Source organism: Coffea arabica, chromosome 6c (assembly GCF_036785885.1).
Source record: "Coffea arabica cultivar ET-39 chromosome 6c, Coffea Arabica ET-39 HiFi, whole genome shotgun sequence".
NCBI classification, from domain to species: Eukaryota; Viridiplantae; Streptophyta; class Magnoliopsida; order Gentianales; family Rubiaceae; genus Coffea; species Coffea arabica.
In genome coordinates this window covers 9,519,104-9,542,386 of record NC_092320.1, presented here as the reverse complement: position 1 = coordinate 9,542,386, position 23,283 = coordinate 9,519,104, and the positions used below count along the sequence as shown (strand labels likewise).

Genomic DNA, 23,283 nt, shown 5'->3' with positions numbered 1-23,283 from the left:
AAATTTCAATTTGTATAATATACATAATATTGTATATATATAGTATAATATACATAATATAATATATTATACATAATATACATTATTACATATTATGTATATTATATATTGTACATAACATTATTATACACAATAATATACATAATAATATTATACATTAATAATGTATATATTATAATATAATGTACATAATATATTATGTATAAATATTTACACATTTATGTGTACAATATTACATATTATGTATATTATATTATATTATGTATAATATACAATATTATGTATAATATTAATTTATATAAATATTTATATTATATATAATATATATATATAATTTTCAATTTGTATATTTCAATTTATATTAATATAATATAATATATATATATATAATATACATAATTGAAATATACAAATTGAAATATAGATATGTAGTTGTTTTTGATATAATGTTTGGATATGTTGTTTTTTGAATTGTTTTGGAAATATACATTTACTGTAACATTTGAAATGTGAAAAATAATTTTTCAAAAACAACCTTAAAAACAAGGGATCCAAACACGCCCCTCTCCATTTTTCTAAAAAAAATTTAACACGTAAACGCATCGGTACTTATCCACAAAAGAATTAAATGAGTCTACGCAATCTTTTGTGGCACAAAAATGTTTCGGTGGTATCCAGATAAGAGACGTGTTTCGGTGTTATCTTATCTGCAAAATTCCAATTTCTAACCTCAAAGCCAAGAGGTAGACATGAGGTCAGATTTTTTTTTTTTTTTTTTTTTTAAATATATGGCGGACTCATCACTTTTTTCGGTGTTCTTAAGATTGGCTCTTATACCATAGAGTTGAAAAAACCATCGACGAGCAAAAGCTTCCGGCAGCATCTGCAAATATGGCGGCACTGAATTGTATAGACCTCTCCAATTCCGACATACAAAAATCTGTCTCTCTCCTCAGACAGGCAGGCACTCCACTCCTTTTCTTTTTATTCCCCCCCCCCCCCCCCCCAACAACACCTGCTATTTTTGTGCATTCTTTGGTCTATCTGTGGGGTAAATTTACAGTTTTTTCCGATGATGAGTAATTTAGTTTGAAGGTTGAAGAACTAAAGGAGTGAATATATCAGTAGAAAGTGGGACTAATACTTCTTAGCAAGTAATGAATTGTTCAGTTGTTAAGTTAGTATATAATATTTCCATGCAACGATGCAATAGATACAGTAAGTAACGTAACGTAACTCTGCGTCTCAATTCTATGATCACTTTTATTGATTAGTGCTGCATTAATTTGTTATTGCAGCTATACATGGATAACCTGTTCTTGCCTGCACAAATACTCTTACAATAATATACACCTTTATCTAAAGCCGTTTCCATTCTCCATATCAGTGCTTACCAATGATTGGCATCATTCTGGGAGTTGAGTTACTTACTCCTAATGATGTTATCGTTTATTTAGGCTTGCTTGGACTCTGGATTTTTTTATGTAGTCAATCATGGCATCAGCCCAGAATTTATGGATGAGGTCTTTTCTCAAAGCAAAAGGTTCTTTAGTCTACCGCTTGATGAAAAGATGAAGCTTCTCAGGAATGAAAAAAACCGTGGTTACACTCCTCTTCTAGATCAGCATCTGGATCCTGTCAACCAGATACATGGTTTGTTTTCTCATACCTATTGCGTTTATCCTAATTTTTATATCCGATGGTTGTTTTTACCAGAATATAAGGACAGGTGTAGCCAATGTATTATACAAGTGAATAGTTGGAGTTCATTCTCTCGTCGCTTTAGAGTATTTTCATTTTCAGCTACACTTTCCGGCCTTACATGTTGACTATATCAACTCCTGGTTGTGGCTATATTTAGCATTGCTATCAAATGTCACTTATCAGGCCTCTTTTATGTTGTTTATATGCTCCTTTTCTTTCTGCATCCTCTGTTCTCTTATGTGATGTTTGTACATGCCACTTACCAGAATGAGCAGCAGAACTAAGTTCGTGTTTTTATTTGAGCTAAGCATTTCTGTGCCCTGATGTTCTTGTAGGAGATTATAAAGAAGGATATTCCATTGGTGTGGAAGTACCAGAAGATGATCCTCAAGCCGAAAAACCACTTCTTGGACCAAACTTGTGGCCTACAGCAGGTAACTTTGCTACACAATCATTGTTACATGTTGAACATCAATCTTGCTTCATAAATCTTGCAAATCTTTTGGTTAAAAGTGGAATTTTTTTTTCTGTAAAGATATTTTGCCTGGATGGAGAGAAACTATGGAGAGATACCACCGCGAAGCACTGTAAGTATTGAGATGCCTATCATGTATCAGAAAAACTATCTATTTTTCTTGCATGTGGTTCTACTCATCGGTGCTGCAGAAGTAACTTAATATCAAGTACTGACCTGAATCATCTTTGCTGTTGTATGAGTAAGCAGCAGATCAATATAGTTAATCATATTGATTAATCATCTTTGCGTGCAAGGGTATATTTTTTTCTTAACCAATTTGCAGTTCCATCACCTTAACAACATTTGATGTGTTAAATTCTGATGAAATTGGTTGTTGGGCCACTTAGATTGTAAATTGCTGGCCATCCGGTTAAATTACTTAATTCGATGTCACTGATGCATAAGATGTTATATCTCTGCTCCCACGCGGTTGTATATTTACAAAATCAGATAAATCATTATTTCTTTTAGCGGAACAGTCATTATTGATGAATATGTGTCATCAAATCGTGTTGAGTAAGTCCAAATACATAGATTTTGTATTCGCTCTCATTTCTAATACATTAATTGATTAGACTTAGACACAATTTTTTGAGTCGCCTATGATGTCTTTAATCGCTTGCTTGAATCCACACATTCACTGTTAATTCTTCCTAGTTTGAAGAATGGAATTCTGTGTTTAATTATCAGGTAATTAAACAATGATCACCACATTTCTCAAGCGAGAACCTATCATTTTGTTCATCATTTGACCATTGAAATATTGGTGCTTTTCATTTTGGAAAGGCTTATCTTGTTCCAAGGTACAATACTAGTCAATGATGTTGAAATGAAACTGAAGTCGTTGTCTGGTTCTGCATCTTTTCTTTTGCCAAATTTGAAAGGTTCTTGATTATCATCTTGTGATGTACTTTCAGCAGTTCTTTCCAAATGTTCCTACATTTAGCTCTACATCTTGCAGACTGCTTTTACAGCTTGTTTGATACTGACATCCTCTCTATCTTTATTCTTGCGTTCAGTGAGGTTGCAAGGGCAGTTGCTAGAATTATAGCCCTAGCACTTGACCTGGATGGAAACTTTTTTGATCAATCAGAAATGCTAGGCGATCCTATTGCAATTTTGCGGCTGCTACATTATGAAGGTCAGGTTGTGGACAGTTTCCTAAAAGAAGGCTGTATTTATAAGCTGACATGAGCTTGATTAATTTCAGGTAAAATCTCTGAACCAGAGAGCGGAATATATGGTGCAGGTGCCCACAGTGACTTTGGCTTGCTTACCTTGTTAGCCACAGATGATGTCACTGGTCTTCAGGTATACACAAACGTTGGAATTAGATTGATTAGGAATGATCCCATAATTATTCTTGAGTGGGACCATGAACCTGCTGTTCCATTGCAGATATGCAAGGACAAGCATGTTGAGCCTCAGATTTGGGAATACGTGTCACCAGTAAAAGGGTAAGGCCTTTTTCTCTCAAAGATCAGTTTCTCTTGAGTAGAAACGAATTTTCTGTTCCCGATTCCTTGTTTGGTGTGTTTGGACATTTCATCATACATATATTCAAAAAAAATTAAAAAAGGATATTTTGCAGTCACTCCATAGATTAAAAAGTCTTCAGCTCATGAATTAGTATAGGTCATTAACCTAAAGAACTTTCTTATGGTCATGCTTTTGGCATTCTGCCATTCTTATTTTTATTTGAGGACTTCTTGTTAAATTATTGTTGCAGCATAACTGTTATAGATTAGTCCCAATGATAAGTATCATGCTGCATTCTATGATGGCTGCAAATAAATAGTTGATGCACGATATGCAGAGCATTTATTGTGAATCTTGGAGATTTACTGGAGCGCTGGAGCAATTGTTCTTTCAGGTAATTATGAGTTTCTACTAAGCACAGTAATCCTTTTTTCCCCCTCCTGAAAAAATGAGAATGGATCTTGAGCTATTGCAACTGCATTTTTCTTATCTGTGTTTTAACACAAATTATGCCAATAATTGAATGTCAAACACAGACAAGGAGTTCCCATATTTTACCAGTCTTTTCTAGAAGCATTCAGTTTTTAATTAGACAGCTGTTTCAGTCAAGGAGCTCTCATGTTCTAGCACACATTGAACCTCATTATCTTTATGGTGGTTTCGGTGTAAGAAAAACAATCACTGATGTCTGAAGTTACAAACTCTTCGTAAAAGCAGTCATCCATATTCACTGGTTGGGTTATGAAGTTTGATAATTCAGGAAACCTGAAAATTTATAGTTGAGGGCCTGGAATTTATGGTTTCATGGAGATAAAATAATTGAATATCCAATTTACTGAACTTTCATCTCCGTGATGTTGAAATTGTTCTGTTGTGGGGATCATTTTCAGGTCAACAATACATCGAGTCTTGGTTAGCAGTCAAGAAAGATATTCTGTAAGGCTTTCTGAACCTCCTTATGTTCTGCAACAGCAATGTTTTGTTGGAATGAGATCCTCATCTTAAACAGTGTCTGCGTCAAATATATTAGCACAAGGAAAGTTTCAAACGTAGTTCTAAATAGTTAAATCTTTCTCAAGCCATAGCTTTACAGATACAGTGGACATTACAAGCTCAGCTGATTTCTCCATGAGAAATTTAGTTCTGTAAGCAGCGATCAGTGCCTTGCTAATTTCTTCTCTCTGTGATGGTGGGCAGATTGCTTTCTTCGTGTTTCCGAGTTTCAATTGTGTTGTCAAATGCTTGCCAACCTGCCACTCAGAGGATGATCCTCCGAAGTATGTATTGCATTTAGATACATGATATGGGATTTTGTAGGTCATTGTTATCCTTCTTTTAGTTGTTTTGGCCAGAAGAGATCTGCGATTGGTTGCAATGTTCACGTACGTAAAAAGTTTGGTCGTTAATTCTTAATTACAAGTTTTGTCTTTTTTCCGTCAAAATTCGCTCTTGGTCCTCTTGGAATCGGTAATAGTAGATGCCAAGCTGTTTAGTTAGTAAATTTAGTTTGACCTCTAACATCCAAGGTGGATCAGCGGAAAACCTTTGTATGTTTTGGCCAGATGTAATGGTGTCATTGTGCCATTGATTTATTGTATCTGTATTCAGGTACCCACCCGTCACATGTGGAGCTTACTTGATGCAGAGATATGAAGATACGTATGTTGATCGGAGCTCCTAGGATAGTTCGACCCTTGATTGCCAAGGCATCAGTTGTTTCATGTAACGGATGGTAGATAAACATTGGAGGTGTTTGGATAGGTGATATTTGAAATAATATTTCAAATAATATTGACCTTTTCCTCAAATAATGAGGCATAGCTGAAATAATGTTTGGACCATGAAATCATCCTATTCAAAGAAGTCAATGGTGGTAGATGCTTATTTGGACATGTAGTTTGACTCTGACGATAATGGAAGGAAACCCAACTGCCACGTAGATGTAAGGATAAAACTTTGCTCTCTATTCTTCAATCAGGACAACCACGGTGCTTGGTAACTTTGAAGAGCATGTTGAAGGCTGGGATTCCTAATCAAGTGTTAGCGGCCCACTACTCCTTTAGGGAGAACTAAGCCATGCAAAAGGGAATGATTGAGTGTCGTAAAATCAAAGCACTTCCAACTTTGCTGTGTCGGGTGGCCATCTCTTATTGCCCAGGACTTTGCCCAGGACTTCTGGAACACTTCATGCAAATTTGGTCCGATTTAAATAATGCAAAATTCATCGGAAAGCATAGGAGGAGCGCAATTTATTGCAAACAAGCTTCTCCATTTAATATAAGCAACTGCATCAAACTTGTACTAAGAACCACATGTTGATTACAGAGAGTTAACAACGAAACGCATTCAACAGTTTATTGCTACAGTACACCTCACTATTGAATATTTCTCCACCCTTGGCCCTCACATCGTCTAATACCTGTGTGGGTATTAGATTTTTTTTATTCTCGTTCACCTACTGTCTCCGCCTTCGTGACGCGGCATGCATTTGATTAGCCATTTCTTCTCTCATTCCCTTCCATTCTTCTATTTCTTGCAGGGACGTCAATGGTTGAATTTGTGGATATGGAGGAGCTCCACATTCGCCTTCAAAAAACATGTCCTCTTGCTCGTACATCATGAAGTGATCATCTGAAGGCTGATTTTCCCTAAGAAAATTATGTAGTGCGCAACATGCAATAACGACATTGATTTGCGTTTGCATATATGAATACGGAACCAGACCCCTTAAATAGGCAAAACGTTGTTTCAGGACACCAAAGGATCGTTCAATTACATTACGAAGCTGAGAGTGACGAGTATTAAACAGTTCTTTCGGCCCTTGTCCTCGACCACGTCCTTGTCCAACCCTTACGTTACGTCCTCCCTTGAACGGTGCTAAAAAACCGGGCACCATCTTATAAGCCGCGTCAACGAGGTAGAACTTGCCTACTTCCAAATTAAGAAGTTTAGGACATTAGGGAACCTTGAATAGTTACCCTTCCTAAAGTATTTAGTCAAATATAAATAAAAATCAAATTTTTTATAACCTTGGGGGGGAAATGGAAAATCGGTGTGCATTCTCATTGCATGTTCTAGGACCCGTGCATCGTGTGCGCTGCCTTCCCATCCGGCATAGACATATATGAACCGCATATCATGGTCACAAACAGCTAACACATTCTGGCTTTGAGTCCCATGCCTATTTGTGTAGGCCATCTGCTCGTTCGCCAGAACTGTAGCAGGGATATGTGTGCCGTCCAAAGCACCCACACAATCCTGCATTTATTTCACAGAGGATCATAAATTTGAGATAAAAAAATGCATTATAATATGTCTTACTACGGCAATAAATTAGCTGTCTAGACTTTTTTAAAAAATGCCTTGAATCATCTCGTAGCTTTTGATATCTGGTCCGACCATGAGACAGAAATGGGAGCTTTTGCATTTGAGTCCGTGCTTTACCTCAATCAATGGGTGGTGAAGAAATGCGGCTGATTGATGAATGTATTTGTGGAGACAAAGGCTATCACAATAAATTTACTAGACTAGAAAATCTTCCTTTCACTATTTCCAAAAGTAGAATTCAATTTAAAGTTATAGCACACGGAAAATAGAGAATACCTTGAACCAAGGATAATACTTGCTGCTATATCTTATTTTTGGATGTACTTCGTCACTTTGTTTTGGTTTAATAATCCTTTGTGCAAATCGACACAACCCCAACAGCACTTCTGCTACATTTCTATGAATGGTTTCCGTTGAATGTTGAAATCTTTCAGCTACTACACGAGTTCGCGTGCTATGACTTAGCATAACTAAAGTCATGGCCAGCGATTCCTCAATTGAGACATGCTTGTGTGGATTCTGAGGTACGTAGTTATTGGCTACTAGAACATCACAAAGCCGCATAAAATTGTCTACTGTGATTCAGCAATTCTCCAAAATACGTAGTGGGTGACCTGTTATTAGCTCTTGGACCCACTTCCAACCAGGCATGTCAGAATTGCGGCAAGGTATTTTAATTAGAGGTCCATCGTAACGTTCGGCTTCCGGCGAAAAAAGTATCATAGCTGCAGCATTGAGAATAACCTCTTCGTCTTCTTCAGAGCGTGAGCCAGAAGAGGAGGAAGCGAAGTACGGGTTGAAGTTTGCCATGCACGAAAAGTAGCTAAAATCCTGCAATCGTACAATAAAGTGTGTTATTACTTTATTAAAATGCAGCGTGATTGATAAGTACTTTAGTAGGACTGTGGAAATAGAGGCATTGAATGCAAGAAAAAATGTCTTGGGCAGCCATTGGGAGGGAAAGCATTAACCCACGACATGCCTTTACGTTAGCTGAAGTGGTAGTGGTCCCTTGTTTGCTAGGGAAGGGAAAAGCTGATAAACCCACTCCTTATGTGATTTCAGTAACGGTGATGAAGAATGGGGTTGCACTTCTTTTGGAAAATAAGAAACTTGGATGGCCCTCAAGCTGTTTTGCAGGAGATGTTGCGAACTCAAGGTGGTGTGAATCAGGTCTGATGTTAGGGTATATATATAGGGTTGAATTAGTAGGTTGGAAGCTTTAGTCGGAGGCCTGCAAAGAAATTTGATAGTCCCATGTGAAGTTGTACTAGTTTCCCATGTGTAACGGAGAGAAAGAGATGCCTAATCTGTTCATACTATGCCTTCCTTGGGATCTCCTCTTTATTTGCTCTAATGTTTTGCAAAAGCGAAAAGCATTGCAGGCAAGGTAGTGGGCCTGGTAACTTTCGGTGATCTGAGACAAAGGTTATCGAATATACATGCATGAGGTACAATCATCCTACTGTCGAATTGGCAACAAACGTCCGCTGCTCTCATCCCACTTTGTTGACAAACACAAGCCTATATGTATGTAGTAGGACTGAAGTAGAGTGCTTTTTTATTTTGGATTACGTGTGTGTGAGGAGATGTTGAGATAGCACGCGTGACTTTTCTTCCCAGGCATCATCCGATAATGCTGCATGAAATCCAGAGCCTCGTGGCTTTCTGTAATGATTCCAACAGGCCATTATTGTAGGACTGTGTTCATGCTTGCAAATGGATTCATTCATGCACGAATCCATGCATTACAAGGTGATTGATAAGGCCTCAACTGATAATGGAAAAATTACTTGTTTTGCTTTTTTTTTTAGGATTTGCACAAACCCGCGATTGTTATTCAAAGGTTTCTTTCAGCAATTAAATGAAAGGCTCATTTAGTTTTTATGTCAAACATTTATGAGAAAGATGATATCCAAAGTAGTTTGCAATTTCCGTAATCAAAAGATTTCAGTTAATTTGGTAGTTAATGATTAAGTTTTTCAGCCTAATATTTATAGTTGAATTTAATTTCAACTGATGTGTACTGGTAATTAATTTTGGTAATTGCTTATTACTACAAATTGTTATAAAGACTTTTTTTTTGCAAAAGCTGCCACTTAATCTGCTTAAAATCATTTAGTTGATAATGGAAGCTCGGTTCATTACGAGCTACTCAAATACTAGAAAATAAATTACAAATGAGAATTGCAATAGTACAATTGAAATGCGGTTTTACATTAAACCAATCCATATATAATTAAGTAACTCTTAATTATAAAGACAAACTCCTGTATAAAAATTTAAATAACAACTGAAAACACACACTACTTTTTATTTTTATTACACTACTGTATCAAATGGCACGTTAAAAAAACAACTTCCAATAGCTTCAAAAGGGGAACTGCACAGAAATAGCGGTAGCCAATTAAAAAATTTACTCCATGACATGTACTGAGCCTAATATGAACTGCTCTTCTTTCGAACTAGACCATGGAATAACTAAATGTAGCGTGAAATGTCCTGAACTACAATCATATGCAAATGATATTAGGAATCCCTCCAAAATAGAGAGAGTTTACAGAGGCTCAAGCAGCAAATAAAAAACAAGAACTGTCCGAAGTTAACTTGGGCACAAGCCAGCAACAAATTCCAGAGTAAGATGATATCTAACATACAGCCACAAGCACGTTGAATCCAGCTAAGACATTTATATAAAATAGCTCACTCAAAACGTAACTAAACCAATTTATAGCTCTTAACACATTCTTAATAAAAGGTGGCATCTCCTTTAAAAAAACTCACTACTGAAACTAGTAAATCTATACTTAAGTGGACATAACCAGCTATGCAGTCATCAGAAATGACGCAAATGGGCACACAAGGAATGTGGTGGTCAAAGCCACCTAAACAAGCACCACTTGTTACAGCAACATATAATGAAAAACACAGGGAAACCAACTGTCCGAAATAAGCAATAACAGAGGCACAGCAAAAAACACATGTATTGAAGTTACTCCCAGGGGATTTAGGTCCCTTACTTGCCGACGATCTTTGGCACGATGAACAAATTAATCCATGTAATCCGCTCACTCTCACTGAAGCTAATAAATAAAGCCCGGAACTCCCCATCCAACAATTTTTTCAAGACATACATGTGTACAGTATCGTCCAATTTCAGGTCCTCAACTGCTTTCTTAGCAACCTCAATTGAATACTTCTCCTTCGATTCTCTTTCGGAACATGCAATCGAAGAATATCTATTGAAGTTGCTCAGTGCCTCTTGGTAGTTCTCCGAACCCGACCTTCGGGACTTGGTTCCTCTTGAGCCTTCATTCTCCGAACTTTGTGGAGCACTACCCAACGGTCGTTTGCCGGGATTACGCATAATTGGGCTGTCAGTATCGTCCGATGTGCCCTTAGAATCTGCTGGGTTGATGACAGAGCTAGAGGCAACTCCTTTGCCTTTGAGGGTCGAATCACCCCTACGTCTACGGATACGAGGAGGCACAAATTGGGGTGGCACGAATTGGGCCGAAGATTGAGCACGGGTGCCTGTGGCATGATTGCCGTCCATCACCTCATCCCATAGGATCATCAAATCAGCACTATTTGGGTGCTGGAATTCCACATAACTTTTGTCGAGCTATTAGACAAAAAAGAAAAGACAATTCATTAAAATACCATAACACTACCCAACACAAGCCATTACTCTTGCTAACAGAAGCCATAACACATGGTAACAGAATTTACAGCAAACATAAGACAATTTATTTAAATGCCAGGAAAGATTAACAGAAGCAAACAGCAGTCTACAATGCGCAGGGATCTAGTATATGCCGGTGTTTGCTATATAAATTCCAGGCTATTGAATAAGTGACACTGGATTGAATAAGTGATAACAGAGCACTCCAAGCTTAAGACCAATAATGTATTTCTAATGCGACATAGTGTATGTCCAAGCAAAAACACACTCTCCACTAAAACTACAATCATTCCGGCACTAAAACCATTCAGACAGGACACCAACAGCCTTTCTTATATGAACAAAATGAAGAACAAACACACACTTCAATGTTGCCAAAATGTGTACTACCAGTTGGGTTCGGCATAGCTCTTTCGAAGCACAAAGGTGCAAATTTATTTGCAAATATAGTAGAAGGCAGAAGTCGAACAACATACTTGGTACAAATATCCCCATTGCTCTTTTCCAGCTACAAAGCATCTGTGTTCCTCGTCCCATCCTATCCCCATCTCTGCCTTGGCAGAATCACCTCGGAGGTGTGTGAAGAGTCTCCATTTGTCGACCACACGATAGAACTTCGACTGGGATTGAGTTCCAGTGCAAATAACCCCCAATTCTTGGGTCAAGTAGGCAGCCATTGCAGTGTGATTTGCCAAGGTGGTCCGAGTTGCCTCCCACCTTCCATCTTTCTGCCATTCAACATACGTTCGGATGTACATCTCCTCTTCCCAGTCTTCCCAGTGCTTCTTTTCATACATCTATGATTGAGGACGAGAAAAGGAAAGTCAATGGATTACATAGATGCAAAATAAAGAGGAAACAGCAATGTTGCTTTCATTTTGATCGTATAAGAGGCCAGGTGAGAATTTATGGGCACACCTCAAAGTAGTTGATTAGGCTTTCTTGAAAGTCGTTTGAGTCGCAACAAGACTTTGCACTAACCGAACTAGTCACACTTGATGGGGATGCTGAGGAAATAAGGAACAGAACAACCATTGAGCAAGAGTTAACTACATAAATTCAAAACGGAAGATAAACCGATGAGGATGGTTAGGTCACAAAGCAGTGGTTTACCTGGACTTAAACTTAATTTTAACCCTTTTCTGGTGGGCATTAACACGTCCGACAGATTAGTTTTCCCGAAAACTTTGTAGTTTCCGCTCTGCGAAAAAGTGACATATATAATAATTCGAAGGAGCATAAGCAAGCTCATAAAAAGAAACACGTGAAGATGGTATTCCAAGAACAGAACAAGATTCAAAGGCATAACGAAAACGAGCAGTAGATCGAACATATTTCTGGGATTCTAGTGTTGAGCTACGGTTTGCATACAAAAAACAAGCTTTAGTCCAGTCTATATGGGATATCTGGCTACTGTAAAATGATACGTTTACTTAATTAAAATAATCGGGGAAGTAAATGTAGTTATATAAAGTTAAGACGCCCGACCCACTAATTTATCTGCTACCTAAACAAGCACTTGAAGACAAGACAGATGCTTAGAGAAAAGTCTAGGAAATCAAAGGGACAGAGCCTATCTATGGAAAAGTAAATACCTTAGGGTAATGAAAGTACAGGCAATATTTCAAACTTTATATACCATTTGTACATTCAAAGACCCAATTAGTTACTCAAAGTTTCTACGCCGGAATGAAGCACCCTCTTACTTGGATAACAGCCATCAATGGCCATCCTCCAACAACCTGATATCAACGTATCATTGATCTGGTCAAGCATTATAAAGTTCTAAAAACTGTGCAAGAACGATAGCACTAGGCTCGTTCGCAAGGATCAAGACCTTACAATTTGAAATCCATAGCCAGAATGTCAAAATGTACCCAACTCGACAAAAGTCCTGCCTAAACCAATTCAGCATCAAGGTCAGTCATTATCAGAAGAACAACTATGTGTTATTACTACAAATGTTTTTCCCATCGACATCCTCAAGCACAGAGTAGAGGATGTTGTCTCAGGTCTACGAGCATGATGACAATTATCAGGAAACCATAATTCTAAAACAGGGAGTAGAGTATTTATCAGAATACAAGAGTTTCAAGAAAATTAAGAAACCAAATATTTATACTGCAAAGCAAACTTAAAGTCATTCACGAGCAGAGCCGAGCAGAGAAGGGAAAGGATTTAAATAACTTCTACATACATTACAATTCTGCTCAAGTCCTATCAAAATAAGCAACGATGTATACAGTGCAGCAAAGGGAGAGAGCGACCGCTCCTCAGAACCTAAGCTTGGTAGAGAACCAGCAGTTAGGGAAAAGGACCAGTGTATGCTTGGTAGTAATTTATTTCACAAATCTACAAAGTGTTCTTCCACACAACCACTCACATTCATTTCAAAGTAATGAAGAAAAGGACAAATCGAGAGAACCCTAACACAGAGAGCTCTAATCACAAAGCAGATTGTAGTTATCAGAACCCTTAAATTTTTGGTACATTAGGGTAACTTGTCCAGACATCCAAATAGAGACATAACATAAACAAGAAAGTGCAGTCGGTATCGAGGATCAGGATTACTTACCGAATTCAATTTGTCACAACCCCTCAAATAAATGCTGAAATTGTTCAAGCTTTGTGTTCTTGCTCGAACGCCGCTGATGAAAAGGAAAAAAGCAATTGAAGCACGGTGATGAACCGTGCAACGCGGGACACAGCACCAAATTTATGCTCCAAAGACTTTGCAGCAGCTCGATTTATGTGAGAAAAGCTGCTTCAGGGAGAGCAACTGTAGCGTGTTGCATAGCAGGGAAAAGCACTTTCAGTGGGTTGCTGTCGTAGTTTCAGCTAGATTTGATAGTTGCGAATCGAATCCAAGATCCGAATTTGCTAGATATCTGCCCGTGATGCAAGATAAAAGCCGTATCTGATTACTTCTGGATGGGAGAAGACAGTCAGCTACGAAATGAAGGAGAAAAGCAAAGAGAATAAATTCTCTGCAGGTTTGGAAGAAACCGGAGCAGCTTTACCTTTACTTTTCGTCTTCAATTGCACCAACGGTAAAAAATGCACAGTGTTCTCCAAAATATCCGTCTTACACATTTGCTACAATCATGTGCGTGGACCAGCCAGGGGTCCCAAGGAATTTCCACGTGGATGCACGGTTCAGCACCAGCGTTGGTAACTGATTCCACGTGTGCAGGAAAAGTTTTGGCCTAATCCCTCAATTATTTGTGTTATTTGAAGTGTTATCCAAACACTTTTTTGTACCAGTATTTCAAAAAACCCAAAAAATTGTCTATCCAAACACACTCATTATTGTATCAGTTGGTTTGCACTTTTTAACTTTTCTTTCTTTCTTTTTTTTTTCTTTTTTTTTTCTTTTTGTGGGTGGCAGGTTCCTTTTTTTTTCTCCTTTTTTGTTGGGTGTTTTTTTTTTTGTGTTTTTTGTTTTTGGGGGGGGGGGGGGGGGCTGGTGAGGGAGATGCAAGGAAAGTAGGGATGGTTAAATTTTTATATAAAATTAGAAGTTTATTTTAGAAAGTATCTAAGCATATTTATTGACATAATAAGTTAAATTTAATTTGAATGTACTCATGAATGCCGTAAAATACCCCGTAAACAACTAAATACTTCTGCGACTATAAAAAAAATGCACGAAATAAACGAAAATGCCGGCTCACTTGCGGAATCACTTCTCCAAGGCCTAGGCTAATCAGCCATGTTGTTTATGCTCCTGGATTTACTTGTCGTAGCCCATGAACCATGTTATCCAAAATGCAAGCTTTGCAATGGCAAAGAGAAAGCCCTTCCCTTCTCCAACTACGGAGTACAAAATAACTGAGAATGTCTTTGCCTCCCGGCATTTTCACTTCGTCCATGTCAACCACGTTATGCAAAATGCAAGTTCTGCAGTGCTTAAACAAATCCCTTCCCTTTTCCCTAGCAATGGCAACGGGGGTGGGTACCCGCGAGAGGTCATTAGGGCATGTGTGGGGGGACTTTTTTCCCCGTTTAGAAACGGGACAGGGGCGGGGTATACTCCCTCGCCCCGTCATTCATTTGAAAAAATATATATGTATATGTACATAATTATATATATATATATATATATATATATATTGATAATGATATTATCAATTATACTATTAATTATACATGTTTATTAATAAAAATTATTAATTATTTAAACTAAATTTATTAATACATTTATGTTAAATTCCTAACTACACTTAATACAATAACACTTTTTTTTAAAAAAAAACACTAATAATTTAGTGATTGTATTTGTATCAAAAGTGAAATTTTGATTATTTTAATTATATTTATTTTATTATATTAGATTGTATTTAAATAACCTTTATTTAATTATTTTTATGAATTTCAATTGTAAAATTACAATGAATAATAATTTGATAATGTGTTGATATTTTAGTACTTAATTATTTGCTCAAATTTAATTATAATAAAATTATATAATAAAATTTTTTTTAACCCTACAGGTACCCCAGCGGGAAAAGCAAAACGGGACAGGACAGGGAACAAGGCAGAGGCGGGAAGACTTAACATGCAACGGGATGGGAGTTGGGGGAGGTGATCGCCACTCCATTGCCACCCCTACTTTTTCCCTGAATTTTTGTTCTAACTAGAAATTACGTAGTAGTTCTGTGTGCTGCACTTCTGGATCTCCTCAACTAGTTGCTCCCGGAAAAAAAAACAAAAAAATCCCCCGGACTCGTTAAGGAGCAACAATATTCGATTTGAAGGGCAACCAAACTCCGGAAAATATTTTATTCATCTCACAACAGCAAGGAGAAACACAGACCAGTGCAAGCGTCATATTTTTACCACAAATCAGCTGATAACGTGGCAGGGTACAGACACATTTCGTCGCAGCTTATTAGAGACCACTGTGACACCTGAGTCATCCATAAGACAAACCATTGGATGAAGGCACACCAGCAGCAGGAAAAACTGAGAAATCACCGGTAACTTCGGTAGTTTGGAGTGTACATGCAGCTTTCAGCACACCAGCAGCAGGAAAAACTGAGAAATCACCGGTAACTTCGGTAGTTTGGAGTGTACATGCAGCTTTCAGCGAACTTCACCAGATCCGCAGGTCGAGGAAGCCGTGTTGCCACACCTACATAATAAGCAAACAGCATTCAGGCACAAATCTCGTTTGAGTTTTAGAGATAAAAAAGGAGGGGCTTTTAAGCATCCGCATAGGAAAATATGTAAAGAGCACCCACCGAGCTCATATGCTTTTGCAGCAACACCAGCCGCAATATGAGCTGAGATTTTTCTGATATTTGCAAATGGAGGATAAATCATCCCCCGTGCATAATGCTCGTCTGTAACTTGCTTAGCCAAAGCTTCCGCTGTTCCAATATAGAGACTAAACGTATCAACATACTACACTACAATTAACAAGACAGCAAACCTCGACATGCAAATACTTACATGCTGCCAGAAGCATATCATCATGAACACGAATTGCACCACACATGACCAAACCAAAACCAAATCCAGGAAATATGTAGCAATTGTTTGCCTGCATTCCCAAGACAGCATAATTTAATTACTGTCCGCTCGGTTAATGAAGGAAACTGTGACAAAATTAGGAACATGAGAAATTTATTAAACCTGGCCAGGGACGTAAACTTTGCCGTTGAATTCAACAGGGTCAAATGGACTTCCACTTGCAAATATTGCTCGACCCTTTTCCAATACCACACATTGAAAAGAAAGATTTGGTTATAGAATCACGGTCACACTACCATATAATTTGATCACAAATAAACAAACCAACAAAAACACTTTACAAGACCTAATGGCCGTATGACGAGAACCAATGCTCAGTAAAAACTTTTATTTATCTCACCTCAGACCATTTATAAGCTTCTTCAGCAGTGCACTCAGATTGTGAGGTTGGGTTCGAAAGAGCCATAATAAGAGGTTTCTGCATATCATGCATTTAATATGAGACTGAATTAAGCCTGTACTGGCTTTTATTTCCTCGAGAAAGGAGAGAGATTAACAAACCTCGTTCAAGGCAGCCATAGCCTCAATGACCTCCTTTGTAAATTGTTTTCCAACTCCAGAGGTCCCAATTAGGGCGGTAGGCTTGACAGCCTGATGAAGTTCACATGAAAAAAAGATTAAGGCTTGTGAAAGTTTTATTAAAGGTTGCATATATGTATTGAGAATAAACCAACCTTAATAGCATCTAAAAGATTGTTAACGGGTTCACACTCATGAGCCCAAGGCTTCTTGAAGTGTTGAAGGGACTCCTTACGAGAACTAACAATTAAACCCTGCAATATGATTCCCGATGAGTGCATATTCGAGAATCTAGATAATCATATCCATGTAACAGTACAAAATAATAACCAACAAGACCAATACCAAAATATGGTCCAAGAGAAAATCATTAAATATTTTACGACCTTTGAGTCCACCAGCCAAATCTTCTTACGCAACTCTTCAACAGAAACATTTGCCTGCAATTTTGCATGGATATAAAACATCACTGCAAATAACCCGCTGAATAGAATTCCTCACCGTACACAGAATGAGAGGTACAAGTCCTTACCTTCTTTGACATTTCAAGGGCTATAAGCTCTGCTATGCCAGTACCAGCCTGCAATTACAAGACAACTAGGTGAGATATGAAAGCTCAATCTTGCACATGTTTGCATCACGTGTCTCAGCAAGGGAACCATGTAGAGCAGGAAAATATACACTAAGAAAGTTGAAACACCTCTATGGTACCCAAAAGATTAAAAAAAAATAAAAATGTAAGCCTAAATTATCATTCCTTTCATCTTCTACTTGTTTTAATACATACAGATGTGCTCATGCCGGTCGAAGAGACAGGTCAAAATGGGGTTTTACATTTTATCTTCATAATACAGAAATGCACTTCAATAGTTTGAGCAAAAGCCAGAGCTTTACCTCTCCAGCACCAAGGAACAAAAACGTATGCTCAGCCAAGGTCCCCCCAAGCAATTTAAGTGATGCAACAAGACCAGCAAGGACAACAGATGCTGTCCCCTGAAATAAACAAGGTCATGTTTATAAATAAGCAAGGGGAATCCTGCAACAAGGTTCTACTAGTAAGCATCCACATACCTGTATGTCATCATTGAATACCAGATGGGTGGTACCATATTTGGCCAACAGCTCAAAAGCATTGTGATTTGCAAAATCTTCAAACTGCAGAGTTAGAGATTGAATTAATAATTCTATCCACAACTACATTATTGAAAAAAAAAAAAAGCAAAAAAAAGAACACACACACACACACCCTGAAAGCATGGTATCATCTCATATGGCCACCTTTTGACAGGTATGGGGACTAACCTGTACAAGGACTTTTTCTCCGTAATTCTGTTTTACAGCAGTCATGAACTCATGGAGGAAGTCATAATATTCCTGTGATTAAAAGTACAAATCACGTCAACCCTAAGGAACCCATAATCAAAAGATGGTGATACAGAAGCACGCATGCAGAATGTACTAAATTTTCACCTTTCCAGTTGGTCTCTTCTGTTTGAGACCGATGTAGAATTCATCATTTAGTAGCTTCTCATTATTTGTCCCCACATCAATGGTAATAGGCAAACACTGCACAAGTAAGATCGAAGCCATCACAGAAATCCAAATGACCAAATTTCACTCAAAAACTCCAATCAACCAGAGAAGGTTGTACCCACAACAAACCTGATTAGAAGCTTTAACTTTACTGCTCAGGTTCAACATATGCAAAATGATTATGACTCCAGACACCCTTTATGGTGCCAAAAAAGAGTTTCTAATCTAATATTTTTCAAGTAAAACCAGAAGCTTAGGGAAACTTTGATGCTTACAGCTGAAGGTCTGACACCTCCAAGTGCAGTGTACAGAGCCAATTTCCCAACAGGTATTCCCATTCCCTGTAATAGTGCAAAACAAGTCCAGTGAAGTCTACTGAACCAATCAAGCATCATAACTGAATTGTTGAAAATACAGCACATTTAAATCCAAATTATGTACATTCACAGAAGAAAAGCAGAAATATGTTGAACTTCAGCTTTTACCTGGCAGCCAAGGTCCCCAAGTCCCAATATTCTTTCACCATCAGTCACAACTATAACTTGGATTGCCCTCTCAGGCCAGTTCTTCAAAACCTCAAGAATCTTACCCCTGCTAGCTCCAAAAAATTTAATTTGGATGAGTAAAATAATACCCTACAAGTAACCTTCGAAAGAATAGCTTCCACACAGATCATACTTCTCCTTCAAACTAATGAAGAGACCCTGGGGACGCCTAAAAATGCTCCCATATTTTTGGCAAGCCTCACCAACAGTGGGAGTATACACAATAGGGAGCAGTTCCTCCACATTATCAATAAGAAGCTTGTAGAATAATCTTTCATTTCTCTCCTGTAAAAGGTTAGTAGCAAGAAAATCTTAAACAGACAATCAACTGGCCATCCTCAGATACAATATGAAGGTGGAAACTTCAATACTCTTTGGCATCAAAACCAGAAAATCTAATTTTCTGTGTCAAATACCACACGAACGCTCTAAGTTAAAAGTGAGAAGAAACTAGAACGGAGAAGCCAATTTGCATTACCTCCAGTTCCATCAAAGCAATGTACTTCTGCAAAGGAACCTGATACTGGCGAATGCTGTGCATCAATTTCTTCTCCTGATAAGGTAGAAGCAAAAGTACTTGATTAAAAAGAACTGTCAAGCAAAAGGCACAGAGTACATGATAAAACATAAGCAAATTCTCCAAGCCCCAAGTTGACCAGATTATAGTACCTGAAGTTCCTGAGTCATAAGAGCCGGAGGCAGAAGACCGCACAAGTAATGAGCATCTCTCTCTTTCTCAGAAAATGCAAGTCCTTTGTTGTAACGAGGATCTCTCAGCAAATTATAACCACTATTCTCAAACAAGTGAAGTCAAATCACTAACAAAATAAAGCATTACACAATTACTAATGTGATCGAAAGCTTTCAGAACATGCAAATTATGCATGAAGAGAGGAACTTAAATACACTTGAATCAAAAAGGGGTCAGCAGAAAGTAAAAAATCTGGCTAAATTCTGTTTTATTTACATAACAATGATCAAATCGACCAAATTTTACTAGCATCGGTAAAAGAAAAAATTCAACTTTAGCAAACTGTTGGAACTAAGCAGCAAAGATTTCTCAGAATCTACCTTGAATTGTGAAGTTAAACAAACAGCAAAATCTTAGCAAAAAAGAAACAAGCATGAAGAATCACTAACTAAAAAAAAAAAGGCATGAAGAATCACTACCACTACTACTACTACTACTACTATCGCTTACTAAAATTTTAGCCTATCTACTACACCAACTAAAATTCATTCAAAACACTAGCAGTAGTTCTCATCACTCAATTAGTTTAGTTGTACAAGAAGTTGACGGAAAAGGAAATGGAAAGAAGAAAAGGAATTTGGGCGAAGGAAAGAGAAGAGGGACCTGGCGACAGAAGTAACCCAGGGGGTGACGAGTTGTTCCTCAGTCGCACGATCCTCGCCGTAGACGTCCTCAACACCGCCTCCGACAGTTGCGCGCGGTGACATGTCCAGCACCGATTCCCCTCCCCTCAAATCCTTCATCGTGCTCTCCATTTCTTTCTTTTTTCCTTCTCTCGCTCTCTCTCAAAGGACAGAAAAACAAAAAGCACAGTCACACACCGAAGCAACAATAACAGTGCAAACTTTAAGCAAGCCTGTAAGGCAAGGTACTCCGGTGACTTGAGTGGTATGCAACTTATGATACTCTGCAGTCCTACCACACACAAAATATCAGAGCAGGTAATGGTACTGCTACCCCGACGGACATGATGGGGAACTCTATGTATGTGTGTGTGTGTGTGTATATATAGACACACGCACGCAGAGAAACGGAAGTAGTATATGGGAGTATATACTTACCAGATCCACACCTCTCAAGTATTTCATCGTTTTATTACATTTCGGCTATATGATACTCCTATGTTCAGTTATTCCCGCACCGCTTTCACACGTACGTAGCCCCAAGTCAACGGCACGGCGGCTCAAATTCGAATTCAACTTGATTGAATATGAAATTCTATAGATTAAACTTAATTCGATAATATTTTTGAGATGTTCGAGTTTGACTCATTTGCACTTGAGCAAACTCAAACCCAATCGAACTCGAATTTAAATTGAAAATTGATGTATTGAACTCAATTAGAAAATAAGATGTTTTAAAAATTTATAATAACTTAATTCCTATATATACAGTTTATTCTACACTAATATATATATATATATATATAATATGTATTGTTTGATAAGATTTGAGGAACTATCGATCCTAATTAAAAATGACCGATACTCAACTCGTTTGGCTAAATAAATCGCTCGAGACCTACTGGAATTCGATCGACTCAGTGTCGAGCCAATTGCTTGATCGGTCAGGTCACAAGCCACTCAATTTGTTTGTTTCCCTACCCGCGACCACCACTAGTAAACCACTGCCGAGTCTAAATTGTGTCCAAATTCAGCATATGCCACAGGAACAAGTCTTCAAAATTTTATCACGTCCCCGGCTAATTATTTGACAAGTTGGTTATTATTCTTTGACCAATGAAAATAAAATATTTTATCTAAAATTGTAGACCCCGCTAACTCCACGTTAAGTACAATCTAAATAAATGAGATGGTGACGTTGTAATTTCGTTAATCGACGACAGTAGTAATTTTTTATTGATCAAACACTTCTAACGACTGAACTTATCGACCACTAGTAAGTATTACTATTTATTAATAATATCGAATTTATTTGTGGAAAGGCGGGGGGAGCTTATGCTTATCTATCTGTTGGCAACTTCCAATAATCAAACATTTGGATATTGTATGGTGGGGTCGTCGACCGGGAAAACAAAACCAGTGTCGCATTGCTGTCATGACGACGTCATAAGCTTTGAACCGGAGTATCAATACCCACAGGACAGCACGGGTCCACAACTCATACGCCAATGCTAGGCATTAGTTACTATTAAGCCAGATGGCAACGACCACTTTGTTGTATTAGTCAATCAAGCCTTCCCCCACTTCTAAGAACGTTACAAAAAATCTACTATAATCCTAGGCCTTTTTTTGGGGGGGGGGGGGGGGGGGGTAACCTCAATCAGCGCTACAGTTTATGCCAACCCAAAACGAAAAGTTTTCTTTTTTTTTCAAAGCAGCGGGAAGATCTTTCTATGGATCTTTCTTTGCATTTCTATCGAGCTGATCATTTAACAGTCCGAAAAATTTTATGCCGATTCAGAATAACTATCAAATATGTCTAATAGTTATTTTCTAATCGAATAAAAAGTTTTAGGATCCCAATTCATTTCATTCAACATATCAAATGAATCCTATTTAACATGTAAATTAGCAAGTAATTAAATATTAATCAAAGTAGAACTTTTCTATTACCGTTGAACTAACTACTTATTAAACATGTTTAATAGTTATTTTGGATCCACATTTTTCTGCTTTTTAAATTTTAGTCCTCCAACTACAAGTCTACGATAATGATTATCTAGAAAAAGATTCTCCACAATTATGAACCACTGTCGGAGATCTTTTTTCCGATATGATGTGATGGAGTGCTAATCATCATTAAAAAAAAAAAAAAAAAAAAGGACTTCCGCTTCAGAGATTCAGGCGCGTGTAATTTTACGGCGATGACTCATGAAGCCCATCACGCGGTCCAGTCAACGTCAGAATTGTTGTCTGTGCGGAAAATGGATATTCTCATTTTGTCCGCTCCCAATATTAGGAAAAAAAAAGAGAGAGAGTAGAGTAAAAGTAAAGGGAATTTAACATAATGACCATAAAGAAACATAATTATAATTGTTGGAACTTAACATGGGCACAAATAGTAAGGAAATTAAAGGCAAATTATTGTTGTGCATCGAAGCAAAAATTTACTAGTGATTTTTATGAGTTGATGCTATTTAATTAGGAGCAAAATATTTATTATTTGAATATTAAATGTACTAGTGTGTAAAAAATGTTGAGTTTTTTTCCCCTTTTTATGTAAGTCACAGCATAAATTACTTCTAATTGTAAATAAGTGTTGGAGACCAGCTCATCAATAAGAAAAATACTCATGAAAACCACATGTAAGAACGAAACGTGAACAAAAGTGAAACATCCATTGAGGTCAGACCTCAGATGTGATTTCTTGATTGAATCCGTGATTGTTGGCTGTTAATTTGAATGAATAAAGACAAAGTACATTCTTTTTTTTTTCCATGCTGTGCTCAGGCGGTACTTTAATATATATTAATCTAAGGAAAGAGAGACTTTAAGAAGCCTGTGATAGGAGATTAATAGTTATACAGATTCAATTATACTAAAAAAATGCTCTAACATAATTCTTAAATTTTTTTAGTTACGAATGAGATTTAAACCCTCACCTGCAGTGCAATCCAGTGACAACCAAGCCATTGGCCAAGTGGTTAGATGACTTTAGTACCATGTATTAGCTATTTATTTGGTACTTGATCTATTAATGTCAGGTACTTTAGTACTGTACATAT

The 23,283-nt window shown here is 37.5% G+C and overlaps 3 protein-coding genes and 1 long non-coding RNA gene across 6 annotated transcripts; 2 read left to right on the top strand and 2 right to left on the bottom strand.

Moving 5' to 3' along the window:
- Positions 1-637: 637 nt before the first annotated feature.
- Positions 638-5,592, top strand: LOC113691542 (azadirone synthase LFS). Of its 3 annotated transcripts, XM_027209713.2 has the most exons (12): positions 638-743; positions 824-960; positions 1,458-1,653; positions 2,040-2,138; positions 2,240-2,291; positions 3,241-3,362; positions 3,432-3,532; positions 3,620-3,678; positions 4,038-4,094; positions 4,591-4,636; positions 4,898-4,977; positions 5,309-5,592. In XM_027209713.2, the coding sequence occupies exons 2-12, from the start codon at positions 892-894 to the stop codon at positions 5,379-5,381; spliced, it is 954 nt and encodes a 317-aa protein (XP_027065514.1). In that variant the 5' UTR covers positions 638-743; positions 824-891; the 3' UTR covers positions 5,382-5,592. The 3 variants fall into 3 exon arrangements, with proteins under 3 accessions (XP_027065514.1, XP_071908820.1, XP_071908821.1); XM_072052719.1 differs by lacking the exon at positions 4,898-4,977; XM_072052720.1 differs by lacking the exons at positions 4,591-4,636; positions 4,898-4,977.
- Positions 5,593-6,030: 438 nt separating this feature from the next.
- Positions 6,031-6,451, top strand: LOC140008430 (uncharacterized). Its single transcript, XR_011815807.1, has 2 exons — positions 6,031-6,123; positions 6,240-6,451. It is a non-coding gene; the product is annotated as an uncharacterized lncRNA (long non-coding RNA).
- A 3,242-nt stretch (positions 6,452-9,693) lies between these two features.
- LOC140008429 (uncharacterized) lies at positions 9,694-13,868 on the bottom strand. The gene is made up of 6 exons (XM_072052718.1): positions 13,733-13,868; positions 13,288-13,639; positions 11,826-11,913; positions 11,631-11,719; positions 11,189-11,509; positions 9,694-10,652 (listed from the first exon to the last, which is right to left on the bottom strand). The coding sequence occupies exons 3-6, from the start codon at positions 11,863-11,865 to the stop codon at positions 10,044-10,046; spliced, it is 1,059 nt and encodes a 352-aa protein (XP_071908819.1). The 5' UTR covers positions 11,866-11,913; positions 13,288-13,639; positions 13,733-13,868; the 3' UTR covers positions 9,694-10,043.
- Positions 13,869-15,462: 1,594 nt separating this feature from the next.
- Positions 15,463-20,509, bottom strand: LOC113691422 (NADP-dependent malic enzyme). The gene is made up of 19 exons (XM_072052717.1): positions 20,199-20,509; positions 19,514-19,634; positions 19,323-19,397; positions 18,978-19,129; positions 18,785-18,890; positions 18,575-18,640; positions 18,237-18,332; positions 18,069-18,140; positions 17,838-17,921; positions 17,661-17,759; positions 17,299-17,346; positions 17,153-17,206; positions 16,922-17,020; positions 16,749-16,838; positions 16,588-16,665; positions 16,350-16,424; positions 16,167-16,257; positions 15,956-16,084; positions 15,463-15,846 (listed from the first exon to the last, which is right to left on the bottom strand). Exons 1-19 carry the CDS (start codon positions 20,348-20,350, stop codon positions 15,758-15,760), a joined length of 1,776 nt encoding a protein of 591 aa, XP_071908818.1. The 5' UTR covers positions 20,351-20,509; the 3' UTR covers positions 15,463-15,757.
- Positions 20,510-23,283: the final 2,774 nt, after the last annotated feature.

Bases quoted from the DNA above. Each gene is read 5' to 3' on its own strand.
- LOC113691542 (XM_027209713.2), top strand. From the start codon at position 892: ATGGCGGCACTGAATTGTATAGACCTCTCCAATTCCGACATACAAAAA. The intron at 2,292-3,240 runs GTAAGTATTGAG...TCTTGCGTTCAG, and splicing joins AGATACCACCGCGAAGCACT to TGAGGTTGCAAGGGCAGTTG. The intron at 4,637-4,897 runs GTAAGGCTTTCT...GATGGTGGGCAG, and splicing joins GCAGTCAAGAAAGATATTCT to ATTGCTTTCTTCGTGTTTCC.
- LOC140008429 (XM_072052718.1), bottom strand. From the start codon at position 11,865: ATGCCCACCAGAAAAGGGTTAAAATTAAGTTTAAGTCCAG. The intron at 11,720-11,825 runs GTAAACCACTGC...TTATTTCCTCAG, and splicing joins AAAATTAAGTTTAAGTCCAG to CATCCCCATCAAGTGTGACT. The intron at 11,510-11,630 runs GTGTGCCCATAA...CCTCAATCATAG, and splicing joins GCCTAATCAACTACTTTGAG to ATGTATGAAAAGAAGCACTG.
- LOC113691422 (XM_072052717.1), bottom strand. From the start codon at position 20,350: ATGGAGAGCACGATGAAGGATTTGAGGGGAGGGGAATCGGTGCTGGAC. The intron at 19,130-19,322 runs GTAATGCAAATT...AACCTTTTACAG, and splicing joins TTGCTTTGATGGAACTGGAG to GAGAGAAATGAAAGATTATT. The intron at 18,141-18,236 runs GTGAAAATTTAG...TTTTAATCACAG, and splicing joins AGAAGAGACCAACTGGAAAG to GAATATTATGACTTCCTCCA.